This window comes from Camelina sativa, chromosome 7, assembly GCF_000633955.1.
Source record: "Camelina sativa cultivar DH55 chromosome 7, Cs, whole genome shotgun sequence".
In the NCBI taxonomy this organism is placed as follows: Eukaryota; Viridiplantae; Streptophyta; class Magnoliopsida; order Brassicales; family Brassicaceae; genus Camelina; species Camelina sativa.
The window spans coordinates 2,308,848-2,325,835 of record NC_025691.1 but is presented as its reverse complement, the minus strand read 5'-3'; the positions used below and the strand labels follow the sequence as shown (position 1 = coordinate 2,325,835).

General features: G+C 34.2%; 1 protein-coding gene and 1 pseudogene across 4 annotated transcripts; both read left to right on the top strand.

The window, feature by feature from the left end:
* LOC104699950 lies at positions 1,055-3,453 on the top strand (annotated as a pseudogene).
* Positions 10,622-12,531, top strand: LOC104699949 (adenylylsulfatase HINT3-like). Of its 4 annotated transcripts, none has more exons than XM_010415355.2 (5): positions 10,622-11,030; positions 11,108-11,163; positions 11,381-11,438; positions 11,579-11,650; positions 12,128-12,531. In XM_010415355.2, exons 1-5 carry the CDS (start codon positions 10,710-10,712, stop codon positions 12,275-12,277), a joined length of 657 nt encoding a protein of 218 aa, XP_010413657.1. In that variant the 5' UTR covers positions 10,622-10,709; the 3' UTR covers positions 12,278-12,531. The 4 variants fall into 4 exon arrangements, with proteins under 4 accessions (XP_010413657.1, XP_010413660.1, XP_019082946.1 ...); XM_010415358.2 differs by having other exon boundaries at positions 11,569-11,650; positions 12,128-12,210; XM_019227401.1 differs by having other exon boundaries at positions 11,579-12,531.

Genomic DNA, 16,988 nt, shown 5'->3' with positions numbered 1-16,988 from the left:
TGAATAATTAAATTAATTTACCAAAAAAAAAAAACTAACAGGACCAATCATAATGTTTGCAGCAGCTTTTTGGAGGTTCTTGATATAACACCACCCACGATATCAAATTGAGAACCATGATTATACTATCTACATTTTTTTATTATGACTTGTTTGATCTCTCTATAAGTACTGTCCTCTTATTTTTTATAATTCAACCGCTTATCACAATTTGAGCACGCGGTGTATAGGTGGTTTATTTGAGAATACGAGTAGAGATGTTAAGAGATTGTATGTGACTGCTAATACTTTATCGGTATACATATAGTACATGTGATTCAATAAATTTCATAGAATAAAAACAGTTTATTTGTGAAACTGAAACAAACCCTCTTGCTTTGCTTGAATTTTTTCACATCATTATATTGTAAAACAAAAATTACAAGAGGGATATATTATTTAATGGACATTGCATATACATCATTATGTGTAAATATTACTAAATATATGGCAAAGCTAATAAATGCTCTAACTATGATGCATGCCCATAATAATCATCTTTCAAAAGAAGATGGTCCCATGAGGTTAACATGATTAATCCAGCACTTAATCCCTTTCTTAATTATTCTCATATGTAGTCTATATTATATTAGTAAATCTCTATTGGATCGGAGGAGGATGAATATAACATGTAAAATATTTCATAAGAATTTGTAATATTGAATGTTTATATCATCAAGTGACGAATTATAAGTTTCTTATAAGTATATAAATAGATTCGTACGATAAGGTCCATAATTTTATAAAAGCGCTTGTAAATCTTTACGTGAGTTTCACTATTGTAATCTAATAACTAAACAAAATCATTAGACAAGAACCATTCTACTATAGTTTTAATGAATATAACATGTAAAATATGAATGATCAAGGCTCATATATCATGAGATTTGATGAGAGAAGACTACTCCTTAAAGGCTTCCATTGAAAGTGGATCATGAGGACTATGGGACTATGGTAATTGCATTAAAAGCACCAAAATTCTCTTCTTCACTTTCTCTTTACAATTTTTTGAATCTCTTATCTCTCTCCACAACTACAAGACTCCTATGACTGTAAAAAGCAAGAGAGAGAGAAGAGAAAACAGCGACTCTTAAAGAATGAAATAAAGAGGAAAAAAAAAAGCTAGTCAATTGTTTAACTCACACTCTCCCCCCCCTCTCTCCTCTCTCAAATTCTGTATCTAATATTGGCACTGGTCAGATGAAAAGTATCCCCAACTTCTTCTCCATCCTTTGGGCTATCTCTCTCTCTCTCTCTCTAAATTATTCACTTACTCACTCTTCTTCTTCTGTTTCATGCAAGATTCAAAGACCTCACCTGCAAGGTATGCCTATTACCTCACTCCCTTTAATGCTTAGTTTTTTGGTTTTGCTTCAAAATCAATATTCAAGGTTTCATAAACACTCACACGATTATGTAACTGTTTGGGGTTTTCTCTTAAAAGAAAATGAAATACCATATCAAAATCTCATTCTTGCAGAAAGATTAAATTATCTTCTAATACATGATCTAGTATATAGTTTTCTGTTCTGAAATTTGGTTCCAAACTAGATAAGCAGTCCAATTCTCACCTTCAAAGTGATTCTTTTAAGTCACACTTTAAGACTAAAACTCTAACGCTTATTTTATTATTTGATAACTTCAAAGGAATCTTTGTAATTTAAGAAAATATAAAATAAAATTGGACACTGCAACCGGCCAACCTAGCTTGGGCCAATGTTGGGCTATTAATCTCAATTCTTCCCAACCGTATTTGTTTTTTTTTTTCTTTTTCTTTTCTCGACAACAATTGTCTATTGTTTGTGTGTTCTTTAAAACGGCCATAAATGTATACAATAATACTGCGACAAGAAACGTATCAAATACATAAAAGACATGTAACCATAATAAAGATGCTTTGTTTTTGGCCATGAATGGATGCTAATTTTTAAATCGGTATTTGGATTTAGGTTTTAGTTTTTAGATTTTAGTTTCAGATTTTGCCATTAGTTTTTTTTATGAAAAATCTCAAAAACGGATTTTGATTTTTGAGAAAAATTAACGTAAAAAGTCAAAAACTAGATTTCCTAAATTATGGGATGACTAAAAATGGTGAATGAGAGATTACAACAAAATAGTTTTCTTAAATTTTAGGAAAACCAAAATTTTAAAATCTTAGATTGGTATGAAAATAAGTTTTTGAAAAACAAAAACAAAAATCTCTTTCAGAATCTGTCAAACATTCAAGGCCTTAACGGATTTATAAATTTCAGATTCTTTAATTATTTATTAAAGATTTGATCTCATAACACAACTGTCTTTTAAAAAAATGCAAATATAGTTATTGATCCATATTTGGTAGATAAATAAAAATCCTAAAACAAATTAGTATTTTGTTTCCTTTTTAAAAAAGTCAAAGATAATAGTTTCCTTCTTTCCTTTTTCCCTAAACTCAAATTTGGAATCTAATATTACCCGAATTATAGAAGAAAGTTGTAAGTAAATTAGCTTCTCCAAAATTCAAATCTCATACGCGCTTTTGATTATACATTAACAAACCAATGATGGATGATACATCAATGTTAAATTTATATTTGTTAATAGTCATCAGAGATGTGTGAGTGTTACATAAAAAAGGTGATGACAAACAGAAAACCTTGGTACCAGAGAGCTATGGCGGCGGCGAGATTCGCGACGAGTTGGAGAACAATCCCTAAATCATCATCACAACAACAACAACAACAACAACAACAACAAGCAGAGATTAGTATTCGTACGTCTCGAAACCCTAACGTGAACAACAAGTCATCGTCGAATCAAAACCAAATCAATCATCAGCTGAGGAAATGCTCGTCTTTGAAAGTAGCTGCGAATTCGTTCACTAGGGTTTGTCTCTGTTCTCCGATCGGTCCATACGACGACGTTTTTCGAAACTATGTTCCTCCGAGAAGAAGCTGTAGCTATCCTCCGTCGAAGCCTCTTCCTATGGTGACGGAGACGGCGATTACAACGGCGGTGGCAACAGCGGCGAGGATGAGTACGGATTCATCAGGGAGGAGGATGTATTTTAGAGGGAAGTCGTTGAAGGAGAACGCGTTGATGAGGAGGTTTGTGGCGGCGGAAGAAGAAGCGATGATGGAGAATAGAAGGAGAGATCAGATGGAGATTGTGAGGAAGAGGAATCAGATGAGGAGGAAGAAGAAGCTTGGACCTAGTCCTCTTTGTCGTATGGTTATTGCTGAAGAAGATGAACAAGCTTTTCATCATTGAATTCAAGAACAGAGAAGAAACATTCAAAAAAAAGGAAATTAAGATTTTTTTGCTTTTTGTTTTTGTTCTTTGTAATTGTGTTTTTCCTAATTTTTCTTTCAAAGATAATTAACCGGAACACCGTGCCGTTTAGTGCCCACATTGTAAACGGTGCTGTTTTGTTTATTTAGTTGTTTCTTTTGTGGGAAAGGTTTAATGAAAGATGGAAGCAAGGTAAACACAATTAACATGGTTTATTATTAATTGCCTATTTGGTCCGGTTAATCTTGATAACTTTGGTAATGGATTACTGGTGCTAGACTACTCATTTGAAATTATCTTTGTTGATAGTATAGTATTATTTATAGTACAATATTATATAATGGATTATGGATGTAATGCTTAAGATTGAAGATTGGTTGGTTTTGCTATCGTTCTCTTGATCAGAAATTTAATAATTATAACTAAGTCAATATACATTTTACTTAAACATCCGTGGATGTGTACATAATTGATTTGTTTATTTATTTATTTTAAGAATGTCAATGTAATCTAGTCTTTATGTATATTATTGCTTGCATGCATGCATTTACATAAAACATAATTAAAATTATATATGGAGTTTAGTATTATGTATTTTTCGTAATTAATTATATATAAGAACATTCTATCATGATACATGTCTAGTTAGCTTAGCTTGAAAGGCACTCAAAAGCTCGGGTCTCTCTGAAATATCTGACATCATGTGATGTTATCTTTAATTTAGTCTAGCATTTCCTCATGTTTCCGGTTTATAAACATTTGTATATCCAGATTTTCCCCTAATTAAAGACATAAATCAACAAATAATTATACCAAAAACTGAAAAACTATACTAATACTTCAATTATTACATCATGATTTTATTTGGAATTAGAAACTTTGTTTTGATTTCTTCTCAGCTAATTGAGCAATTTAAAACGACTAAAACAATCTTCGATAAATAAAAAAAGGTTAATATTGTCAAAAACCTAGTTTGGTATAAAGGTTTTCTTCTTTTACAATGTGGAAGGCCATGCCATATATATACATATACTCGATTTAACCTAAGTACTTAAATGTAATTACCAAAACTATCCACAAGATTATGTTAATTACATTAGAGAGCATATCCTACTCAATACCCCCCTTCAAGATGGAGTATGTAGGTCACAAATACCCAGCTTGAGAAAAAATTCATCGAATTCCTTTCGACCAAGCGCTTTGGTGAGAATATCAGCTAGTTGAAGATGCGTCGAAACATGTTGAGGAGCAACAACACCACGAACAATTTCATCCCAGATAAAATGACAATCCTTCCTAACATGTTTCGTGCGCTCATGAAACACCGAGTTACGACTAAGCTGAATGGCCGACTCATTATCACAATGCAAAGGAATCGTATAATAGCAATCAACACCCAAAGTCGTAAGAACCTCACGCAACCATAGTAATTCGCTCACAGTTTCAGCCATGGCACGGTACTCTACCTCCGTGGAAGAGCGAGAGACAGTGTCATGTTTACTTGTCTTCCAAGAAATAGGCGAACCACCCAACTGGATAAACCAGGCTGTAAGCGAGCGGCTAGTAAGAAGACAAGTCGCATAGTCTGAATCACAACAAGCTATTAAACGAAGGTCTGTATCCGAGCGCAAGAGAATCTCTTGTCCAGGACAACTCTTGAGATAGCAAACAGTTCGGACCGCAGCATCCCAATGTTCAGAACGAGGAGCGTTCATGAACTGCAATAAAAAGTGGATCGCATAAGACAGTTCAGGACGCGTGACACCAAGATAAATCAAACGGCCAACTAACCGACGGTAACGAGAAGGGTTCGGAAGAAGCGGACCAACAGCATAGGCAAGTTTGTGATTCTGTTCGATAGGGTGAGAAACAAGTTTAGCTCCAAGTAAACCCATCTCCGAAATAATATCAAGCGTGTATTTCCGCTGACATAAGTACATACCCGAGGAATTCCGAGCCACCTCAATTCCCAAAAAATATTTCAAAACACCAAGATCTTTCATGCGAAAACAGGAGCTCAGATAAGTCTTGAATTCCTCGACGAGAGCCAAAGAGCTACCTGAAATAATTAGATCATCCACATAAACCAGAACATGAAGACGAAGAACACCGGTAGCATCAGACACAAGGAACAAAGAATAATCCTCGATATATTGTGTAAAACCATAAGCAAGAAGAGAAGTGGTTAGTTTAGCAAACCAACATCTAGGAGCTTGCTTAAGACCATAGAGAGACTTGTGTAAGCGGCATACTTGGGACTTATCAGTTGTGCGAAAACCTGGAGGCGGTCGAATGAAAACTTCTTCTTCCAAATCGCCATGAAGAAAAGCATTATGGACATCCATTTGATGGACTGCCCAATCCTGACTAACCGAGACCTCCAAGAAAGATCGCACAGTGACCATCTTACAAACAGGGGCGAACGTCTCATTATAATCTAGATCTTCAGTCTGATTATTGCCAAGAACCACCAAACGGGCCGTATATCGTTCAAGAGACCCATCGGCACGGTACTTTAATGTAAACACTCACTTACATCCCAAAACTTTCTTGCCTTTAGGTAACGTCTCAACCGTAAAAGTACCACTCTCCTCCAAAGCTTTTATCTCACCATGAACTGCCTCACGCCAATGCTCATTCTCAAATGCTTCATCATAGGACTTGGGAATAACACCGTCACTAATAGCTGCAAGGAAAGCCCGATGATGTTCCGAAAATTGATCACAATCAACATAGTCAACAATGGGATACCATGTAGAATCCACAAAGTCGCTATCGGACCCAACATGAGTAGTGTTGGTCACATAATCATGTAAGCGAGTGTTGGCAAACTTTTGTCTACACCCCTTATCCATCGGAAGATCCATATCAACACGAGTGGATTCTTCATCATCCGATGACGAAGATGAGGAATCCGGACTAGACATATCGTCACTGGTCTGCAAACCAGAGCCTAGTGTATCAAGAACAGTAGGTTCAGCCGATAAAGTCGGGGTAATGGTATTAGTAATAGGAGAATCAGGAACTGCTGGAAGAGGTACTAACTCTGAATCTGACGAAGACAAATCCTGTGGATCAAGTGCAAAACAATCATCGTCTAAAGATATAGGAGAACTAACCGAAACCAATGGAGAGGAAGAAGATGCCAACGGCATAGTAGAGAAAGGAAACTCATGTTCGATGAAAAAAACATCTCTAGAAGTTGAAATCACACCAGTCTCCAAATTATAGACCTTCCATCCTTTCTTCCCAAAAGGGTATCCAAGAAACATAGAGCGGTTACTCCGAGAAGCAAACTTATCACCGCCATGTTTTTGGTTATGAACATAACATAAACATTCGAAAACACGCAAATGATTTATAGGTGGAGAATTGTTATACAACACGGCAAATGGACTCTTCCCATGAAGTAGAGGTGTAGGAGTCTGATTAATCAAATAACCAGCAGCCAAAATGCAGAAACTCCAAAACTGAACCGGAAGACATGCCTGAAAACGGAGTGCACGAGCAACGTTTAAGATGTGTCTATGCTTACGTTCGACCCGTCCATTTTGTTGTGGGGTTCCAACGCAAGAGGTCTCATGAATAATTCCCTTCTCTCGAAAGAAATCGGTAAGGCAAACAAATTCAGACCCATTGTCACTGCATATTGTTTTAACTTTACGATCAAACTGGCATTCAACCAAAGAGATAAAACTGCGGAGAGTAGTTGGAGCTTCGGTCTTGTTTGGTAAGAGATAAATCCATAAGGCACGTGAAAAATCATCAAATAAAGTAAGAAAATAACGAGATCCACAAATTGATGTAGTCCGGTACGGACCCCAAAGATCACAATGAACTAACTCAAAACTTGCAAAAGTTTTATTAATGCTTAAAAGAAACGAGTCTCGTGACTGTTTTGCTCGAATACAAACATCGCAAGACTTAGAATCAAAACCACTACTAATACTAGAATCTGATAAATGCAACAACTCCATCGCCTTAGAAGCAGGATGACCAAACCGGCGATGCCATACATCACATGATTGTTTCTCCATGACATGTGCTCGATGTGCCATCTCAATACTTTGAAAGAAATAGAGTCCATGCTGGTGTTCACCGGCTCCAATCACCGTCTGTGTGATGCGGTCCTGCACCACACAAAGTTTGTCAAATATCTGAAAAATACAACCCTGTTGTTTGCTAAGCTGAGAGACGGAGATAAGATGGCATTGCAGTTCATCGACAAAAAAGACATTAGTTAGCTGAAGTTGACTGCCTAAATACACATTTCCTTTCTTAGTAGTCTTTGTAAGACGACCATCCGGTAATTTGATAAACATAGGAGCCATATCACACACATCCAACAAAAACTCAACGTTATCAGTCATGTGATTAGAAGCACCGGTATCAATAATCCAAGATTCAACAAAAAACTTACTCGAAAACTTCTCATGAGGTTCACTCTTCCTCTCGTTGAGTACTGCTTGAAGTGTCTTCCAATCCGAATCACTTAAGCCACTAAAACCAATCCGGTCAGCATCAGTGAGAAACGTGTGAGCTGCAACAGCATGTGGAGTCGCGGTGAGTTGATTCACACTAACTGGTTCATTTAGTTTCACAGGTTGAGACGATGGTAACTGTGGAGGACCAAAGGTACTCCGACGATCACTACCGGAGTTGCCTTGTTGGGGTTTGGAGCGAGGGCGATCTCCCCACCACCATGGATACCCGATCTTGCGAAAACAGTTCTCCGCAAGATGGATGTGTCTGCCACAACTAACACACACCGCAGAAGGATCCTTAGCTTTAGTATATGGTCGTATGCGTGGAGTGGTTTGGACAGCAAAACTAACTCCATCATGTCGTTCTTCATTCAAACGACCAGACTTCTTAGAATCTTCATTCTGAGCAACCACCTGGTATGCTTCATCCAGAGAGGGAAGAGGATCTCTAGAAAGCAGAGACTATTTAACAGCCCCAAAGATCGTCTCATCCAAGCCCATTAAGAATTGGTGAAGCTTGTCTTCTTCTCTTTCCTTTGCGATCTCCTCAACCGCCTTTGCTCTCTAAAAATCAGCTAAACTTGTCCACAGTTTAGTTAATTTCCCGTAATATGCTTCAACTGCTAAACCACGTTGGTGACAATTAGCAAGTTCAGTTTTAATCCGTTGAACTCTTTGTCCATTCTTGACAGAGAAACGTTTTTGTATGTGCGTCCATAGGTCATGAGCAATCTCATGATGAGACAAGGAGCTACTTAAGTCCGGAGCCACAGTAAGTCGGATCCAAGACACCACCATAGCGTTGTTTGCCCACCAATCTTCAATATCTTCAGAATCATCGGCTAGTTTAAGAATAGAACCATCCGCAAAACCAAATTTCTTTCTTGCTCTCAAAGCAAGTCTCAAATTCATCGCCCACTCATCATAGTTAGTACCTCGTAGTTGTGGTTGAGAGATGATAGAGCGAGGATTGTCACCCGAAGACAAATCATAAAGATCTATTCGTCGTCGTGTTGCTTCAACCCGTGTGCGTGTTGCCTTCATGATAGATGAGTCATCCGACACACCAGTTCCATCTTTCGTCGTTGACATTGAGATAGTATACCGATTAGAATATATCAGAAAATACTAAGGTCAATAGAAGGAACAAAGAAAAACATAGAGAAAAAAAAACAGAGGATCGTAGAACCTAAAATTTTAGGTTATTGCTCTGATACCATGTCAAAAACCTAGTTTGGTATAAAGGTTTTCTTCTTTTACAATGTGGAAGGCCATGCCATATATATACATATACTCGATTTAACCTAAGTACTTAAATGTAATTACCAAAACTATCTACAAGATTATGTTAATTACATTAGAGAGCACATCCTGCTCAATAAATATCGACCATAGTTAATAGAGGTAGCTAGTGGGCATGTATTCTCACGAATGCATACTGAATTACAAAATCCAAAAAATCGGTTATACAAAACGTTGCATCAGACTAGTCATATCAGTGTATAGTGTTTCTAAATTCAACTGCGCCTCATAATATGTATCTCTAGTTGATCGTATCTATTCTAGATCACAAAAGAAATTTGGTGACAAGAAAACTGGAGAAACATAAAGTTGATAGAAAAGAGGCACGCACGCGCGCGCACGACCAAAGTGTGTCAGCCTATGAAGAAGAAGGAATGTTGGAAGGAGACTAGTCAGTTGTCACTTTGGGTCAATTGCAAGTTTTTTTGTTTGTTTGTTTTTCAATCTTGTTGCTTGAATCGTATTCCAAGCTCATATCATTTCATTATTATTCTTACTTACTTTCTAACATCTCGAACCTAGCTATGATTTCTATTGTTATTACCAAATTTCTTTCCATTACTACTGATGAAATTCTGAAACAACTACAGTATTATATGGTTTATTTAACAAATATACATGTTTAATGAGTACTGTACTTGGGCTATGAGATAATGACACAACTTTTCAATCTAAATAGTATAACTCTCTTTTCATATAGTACTAAGAACAATTGTCTTTCAACTAACAATGTTTTTATACTACTTCTTAAGATAGGAATGTTTTCATTTTCATAAAAACCCTTTACTTAGTTGCTGTATGATTCATCATTGTCCATAAAGAACTAGAGTTTGATTCCATTACGAAAATTTTAATTATAGCTGAAAAATTGTAAACTTTTGAAATGATGACAAGTATCCAGTCTTCCCATATTTTTAAAAGATTAATTAGTTTGGTATATTTTGGGTCCAAGATTTATGCGGTGATAAGTTTTTTTAAAATATAGAAACACTATAGTTTATGCATTACAAATATTTAATTTTCAAAATCTGTAAAGTAAACATATTTTAAAAATATTTCCTTAACTAATATCTGGTGAATATAACCGTTGATGAATGATATCAAAGCTGACCAAAAAGAAAAGGGAGGGGGACAAAATTGTGACTTAAACTGACATAAGTATGGGAAGGAATTACGCGCGTACGAACGAAGGCGTGTGTGGTCGTCAGGCACGACCAAAGAAGAATCAACCTTTTTTTTTGTGGTGAAATAAGAAGAATCAACCTTGGTCCTCGTCTTCTACGATTTAAAAAAAAAAAAAAAAGAATTATTCAAATGTTATCCGTTCGTTTATTATTCAAATCTCTATAAATCTTTTGAAAATTACTTAAATATGTTACAATTATAATTTATAACATTGGAATAGTTACAAATTACTCATTGGATTTTGTTTTTTGATTTTGAGTAAAAAAATAAAAAAAAATACACATCAGCAAATTAAAACAGATATCATTTTCAATTTTAGACAAAGCAGTTTTTTTCAGAATCACAGCTGAATTTTTTTTAGTTCCGCCGTTTTTGTCCAGCTCTGTAGCCATCAAACAAATCGTATTAAACCCTGAAACCCTAGATGAGATGAGATCAGAGAACAGATCAAACACTGAGTCCACCATCGGAATCAGAATCATCTACATTATTTGCTCTTTTCGGGAATCAAAAGAATCGGATTATTATTATTATTATTTGGTTCAACATCAGATAATGGAAGCTAGAAGGCTTGCGATCCTCTGTTCACACCTCAACCCACATGGTCCGAACCCGTCCCGAGACCCGACTCTCAGGGTCTTCGGTTGCAGCTCTGGTTCGTCCGGCGACGACGGGAAAGTGGAACCATCCAATCTCCAAAACGACTGCGTTTTCTGCAAGATTATCCGTGGCGAGTCTCCATGTCTCAAGGTTTTAAAAACTCTCTCTATTTCTTCAAATTTCTTTATAACAGAGAACTAAAAACTAACTTAACTCTTTTGATGCAGTTGTACGAGGATGATATGTGTTTGTGTATACTGGATACTAATCCACTACGCAATGGGTAATATAGTCAACAAATCTTGATTCTTTTTTTTTTTTTTTTTTAAGAACAATCAAAACTGAGATTGGTTTTGCCATATGCTCTGTTATATACTTGTGTGTTCTTGATTACTTGGTGCAATTTGGTTAGAATCTTGATTGATGGATTGCATTTTGTTACAAGTGTTTGTTATTCTTGAATCTGATAGCTATGAACTTTTTTTCTTCGGGTGTTTCAGGCACACTCTTATTATTCCCAAGTTACATTATCCAACTTTAGAGGAAACTCCTCCCTCAGTAAGTTCCTCTTCCTAGTAATGTTTTATTTACTTATGGATTTTGGGTAGTTACGTATGTTTCATTTGTATGTCTTCTTGCTTGAAAGTTTTTTTTAGTATATAAGATTTTGATTATGGTCTCCTCCAAGGAGAATGCAGGTCGTTGCTGCCATGTGTTCTAAAGTGCCTCTTATCAGTACCGCTATCGTGAAAGCTACTGACAGTGTTATGGTCTATCAATTCTCATTTCTCTATCCATCTCTGTCTGATACAATCAGATTATAAGAACTGTCTTTACATATATATTAGTAATGAAGTTGTAAGAACCTTAACATTTTGATTATGTAACTTTCCCTTAGGAACCCGATCTCTCGATGATCTCAAACCCATTTCTTTGCGCATCTTTTAATAGAAGGACCGTATAACCTATGTCTAGTGTCTACCATAGTTTTCTTATACAGAAAGAGTACAAGGCTTTTCGTTCAAGACCTTATATATCTCATCATTAGTTCACGCAACCATTGAATACCTAACCTGGCTTGTGAACTAAGTTTCTTGTTCTTGTTATGTAAACATAGCAATCTTGTTATGCAAAATAAAACAGACTTTGAACGGGTTTTACCAGTACTTGTTGTCATATTCTAAAGTAATCTTGCCATTCCTTAGAGTGATGGTGGACTCAGTGTTTGATCTGTTCCAATGATGAAGGGAAGGATGTCTCAGCAAAGAAAAGCAAGAAGAAGACGGCAAAGGGTGAAGAAGAAGAAGAAGAGGTGGTGGCAATGGAAGAGGACAAGTCAGAGAAAAAGAAGAAGAAAGAAAAAGGAAGAGGAAGATGGAGACAGCAGAGGAGAATGAGAAATCAGAGAAGAAGAAAAAGAAGAGTAAAGCTGGAGGAGACGAGGAGACTGATGATGGCCACATCATGAAGAAGAAGAAGAAGAAGTCAAAGAGTGCAGATTAGGGATGCAAAACATAACAAACCCTGTATTGTATTTTTATTTTTGAGTAATGTCGGTTGCGTTTCGTTTTCTTAGTGAACTTTGGATAATTTTTGTTTTGGTCTGGAAACGATGCGAGATTGGTAACATCATAATATTGTTTAGGTTTCACGATTCTGTTTTCACTTTTCAGTTTTACAGGCTGTAAGTTCTGCAATCACATGATTACTTCGAAAAATATCATTAGAAGTGCATATCAAAATCTCCCATGCTATGTGAAAAGATTAAATGGTAAAATTAGTATGTTGGATGACGTTTACAACCGTGGAGTCTCCATTTTACAAAATACTACAACTGCTATAATAGACTATTAGTTGTGCTTGTAGAGTATATAGACTATTAGTTGTGTGCCAATTGTCAAAAAAAAAAAGATTATTAGTTGTGTGCCTATACAACATTAGTTTAACATTTTACGGTAGGGATCTTAAATTGCCTCCATATGTCATCATCATGCTAGTTATGCTTGTATAGAGTATGTATCATCATCATGCTAGTTGTACTTGTATAGAGTATGTATAAAACTATAAACTAATTAAGAAACACAGCTTATGCAAATTGCCATCTTTCTATATAACATTGAATTGAGGTCATATGATACATATCTGTGTGAATTGAGGCCATATGATACATTGAATTGAGGCCATATGATACATATCTTTGTGTATTTAATATTGATAAATATTAAATAAACATATATGTTATGGCTGAATTATATACTTCGTACGGCTCAATTATGGCCGTACGGCTCAATTATGGCTGAGTTATGTATTTGGTACGGCTTCATTTGGTCTTTCGTGTCGTGTCTCGATATTACAAAAAGTGTTGTTGGGGAAACCCAAACAATAATTCTGTGTCTGCTCAGATCCACACGCGTAATAAATTTATAAAGTTAGTTTTTTCACAATATATTATACAAAATAATTAAAAAATTGAACTCAAAATTTGAATAATAAATAAAAAAAATTCCGACGAAGTGACTAAGTGATGGCTGAGTTATTGACTTACACGACTGACTCATGAAATATTTGTAAATTTATATTATTATAACTCAATATTTAAATGTACAATTGGAATATGAATATTACAATCATTATAACCAATAAAAAGTAATAATTATAGAGAAAGATTGATTTTTACACATTCTCACCAGAATGTGTTAAACATACAACACATGACGTTTAGGGGTTACGGTTAGGGTTGGGGTTTAGGGTTTGAGATGTAGGGTTCAAATGAGTAACATTATTTGTTTTTTGGTTTTGGTTCTAATGTGTTTTAATGTGTTTGGTTTAAGGTGGTAATATGGATATATTAATATTATTACCATTTGAATATTTTTTAAAAAAATCAAATTTTTTTTGGTTATTTCCGGTTATGGGTTGGTTAGATTAATATATAACCATAAATAACTCAAAATATATTGTAATTAAGTAGATTAGCCTAATATAACCGAAAGTAAGCCGAATATAACCGAAATTAACCAAACATACCAATTCAAAAATACCAAATTGGAAAAATTATTTTTTTCGGTTCGGTTCGGTTTGGTCGGTTATTTAGTCATTCTAATTTGAGGGTTGGCTGAGTTATGATATAGTTATGGCTGAGTTATGCAACATATATATTAATTTATTATATACCTTCTCAAGAATACAAAAAGTGTTGTTGGGGAGACGCAAACAATAGTTATATTTATTGTTAATAACCACACGCTTAATAAATGAGATTTAAGCGATTTTTTATTTAAAAGGAATTCAAAATTTGAATTTGAATTTTTAATTATTTTTTTAATAAAAGTATTTCTCAATCAATTGACTGATATGGCTGAGTTATCGACATAAACGGCTCACTTATGAAATATTTGTAAATTAGAATTATTATAACTCAAAATTAAATATAGAATGAAAAAATGATTACAATCATTATAAGCAATAAAAAGTAATAATTATGGACAAAGATTGATTTTTACACAATCTGATCAAAATGTGTAAAACATTCAAAACATGACATTTAGGGGTTTGAGGTTTAGGGTTCATATTTCCAATATTATGGGTTTTAATATAACAGTTTGGTTTTGGTTATATTGTGTTTGGTTTAAAGTAGTAATTTGGATATACTAATATGATAACCATTTGAAAATTTAAAAATTTTTGAAATTACTTTTCGATTATTTCCGGTTATGGGTCGGTTAGATGAATATATAACCATAAATAATCCAAATATTATCCAAATTAGGTCGATTAACTTAATATAACTGATAGCAAGCCGAATATAACCGTAATTAACCGAAAATAATGGAAAAGTAGTTTCTGGTTCGGTTCGGTTTAGTTGGTTATTTAGTCATTCTAATTTGAGGGTTGGCTGAGTTATGGTAAAGTTATGGCTAAGTTATCGTTTAGGGTCTTCTCAATAATATGAAAGCATATTTTTCTTTCTTTCCTCGGTCTTTTGTTCGGTCACATTCCTAATAAGTATTAAAATGTCTCTCGATGTCACAAAAAGTATTGTTAGAGAAGCGCGAAAAATCACTAATTTTGTGCCTGNATTTTTTTAATAAAAGTATTTCTCAATCAATTGACTGATATGGCTGAGTTATCGACATAAACGGCTCACTTATGAAATATTTGTAAATTAGAATTATTATAACTCAAAATTAAATATAGAATGAAAAAATGATTACAATCATTATAAGCAATAAAAAGTAATAATTATGGACAAAGATTGATTTTTACACAATCTGATCAAAATGTGTAAAACATTCAAAACATGACATTTAGGGGTTTGAGGTTTAGGGTTCATATTTCCAATATTATGGGTTTTAATATAACAGTTTGGTTTTGGTTATATTGTGTTTGGTTTAAAGTAGTAATTTGGATATACTAATATGATAACCATTTGAAAATTTAAAAATTTTTGAAATTACTTTTCGATTATTTCCGGTTATGGGTCGGTTAGATGAATATATAACCATAAATAATCCAAATATTATCCAAATTAGGTCGATTAACTTAATATAACTGATAGCAAGCCGAATATAACCGTAATTAACCGAAAATAATGGAAAAGTAGTTTCTGGTTCGGTTCGGTTTAGTTGGTTATTTAGTCATTCTAATTTGAGGGTTGGCTGAGTTATGGTAAAGTTATGGCTAAGTTATCGTTTAGGGTCTTCTCAATAATATGAAAGCATATTTTTCTTTCTTTCCTCGGTCTTTTGTTCGGTCACATTCCTAATAAGTATTAAAATGTCTCTCGATGTCACAAAAAGTATTGTTAGAGAAGCGCGAAAAATCACTAATTTTGTGCCTGCTCAAATCCACACGCATAATAAATTCATAAAGTGAGTTTTTTATCACAAGATATTATTGCAAATAATTAAATAATTATTATTTGAATTTAGAATTTTATTTTTCTAAAAGTATTTCTCCAACAATTGGATATTAAAATTATTATAACTCAAAATTTAAATTTAGAATGGAAATATGTCTATTATTTCCGGTTTGGTTCGGTTTGGTCGGTTTAGGGTCTTTTCAATAATATGAAAACATATTCTTCTTTCTTTCCTGAGTCTTTTGTTCTGTCAGATTCCTAATAAGTATTAAAACGTCTCTCGATGTCACAAAAAGAATTGTTAGGGAAGCGCGAAAAATCACTAATTTTGTGCTTGCTCAAATCCACACGCATAATAAATTCATAAAGTGAGCTTTTTATCACAAGATATTATTGTAAATAATTAAATAATTATTATTCAAATTTAGAATTTTATTTTTCTAAAAGTATCTCTCCAACAAGTGAATATTAAAATTATTATAACTCAAAATTTAAATTTAGATGGAAATATGTCTATTATTAGGTTAATTGATGGTTTCCCGCCAAAATATCGTTTTACGGCTGAGTTATAATCATTACGGGAAAACGAAAGGTCATGTGACGGCTGAGTTATAGCGAGTTATGGTTGAGTTATCACAAGAAACAATCTGAAAGTAAATGGATGATATATATGACTTTACGGCTGAGTTATAATATTTACGGGAAAACGAAAGGTCATGTGANATTTTTGAAATTACTTTTCGATTATTTCCGGTTATGGGTCGGTTAGATGAATATATAACCATAAATAATCCAAATATTATCCAAATTAGGTCGATTAACTTAATATAACTGATAGCAAGCCGAATATAACCGTAATTAACCGAAAATAATGGAAAAGTAGTTTCTGGTTCGGTTCGGTTTAGTTGGTTATTTAGTCATTCTAATTTGAGGGTTGGCTGAGTTATGGTAAAGTTATGGCTAAGTTATCGTTTAGGGTCTTCTCAATAATATGAAAGCATATTTTTCTTTCTTTCCTCGGTCTTTTGTTCGGTCACATTCCTAATAAGTATTAAAATGTCTCTCGATGTCACAAAAAGTATTGTTAGAGAAGCGCGAAAAATCACTAATTTTGTGCCTGCTCAAATCCACACGCATAATAAATTCATAAAGTGAGTTTTTTATCACAAGATATTATTGCAAATAATTAAATAATTATTATTTGAATTTAGAATTTTATTTTTCTAAAAGTATTTCTCCAACAATTG

Coding starts and splice junctions, on each gene's coding strand:
- LOC104699949 (XM_010415355.2), top strand. CDS start 10,710: ATGAGATCAGAGAACAGATCAAACACTGAGTCCACCATCGGAATCAGA. Junction 11,031..11,107: donor GCGAGTCTCCATGTCTCAAG/GTTTTAAAAACT, acceptor CTTTTGATGCAG/TTGTACGAGGATGATATGTG. Junction 11,651..12,127: donor AAGCTACTGACAGTGTTATG/GTCTATCAATTC, acceptor CCAATGATGAAG/GGAAGGATGTCTCAGCAAAG.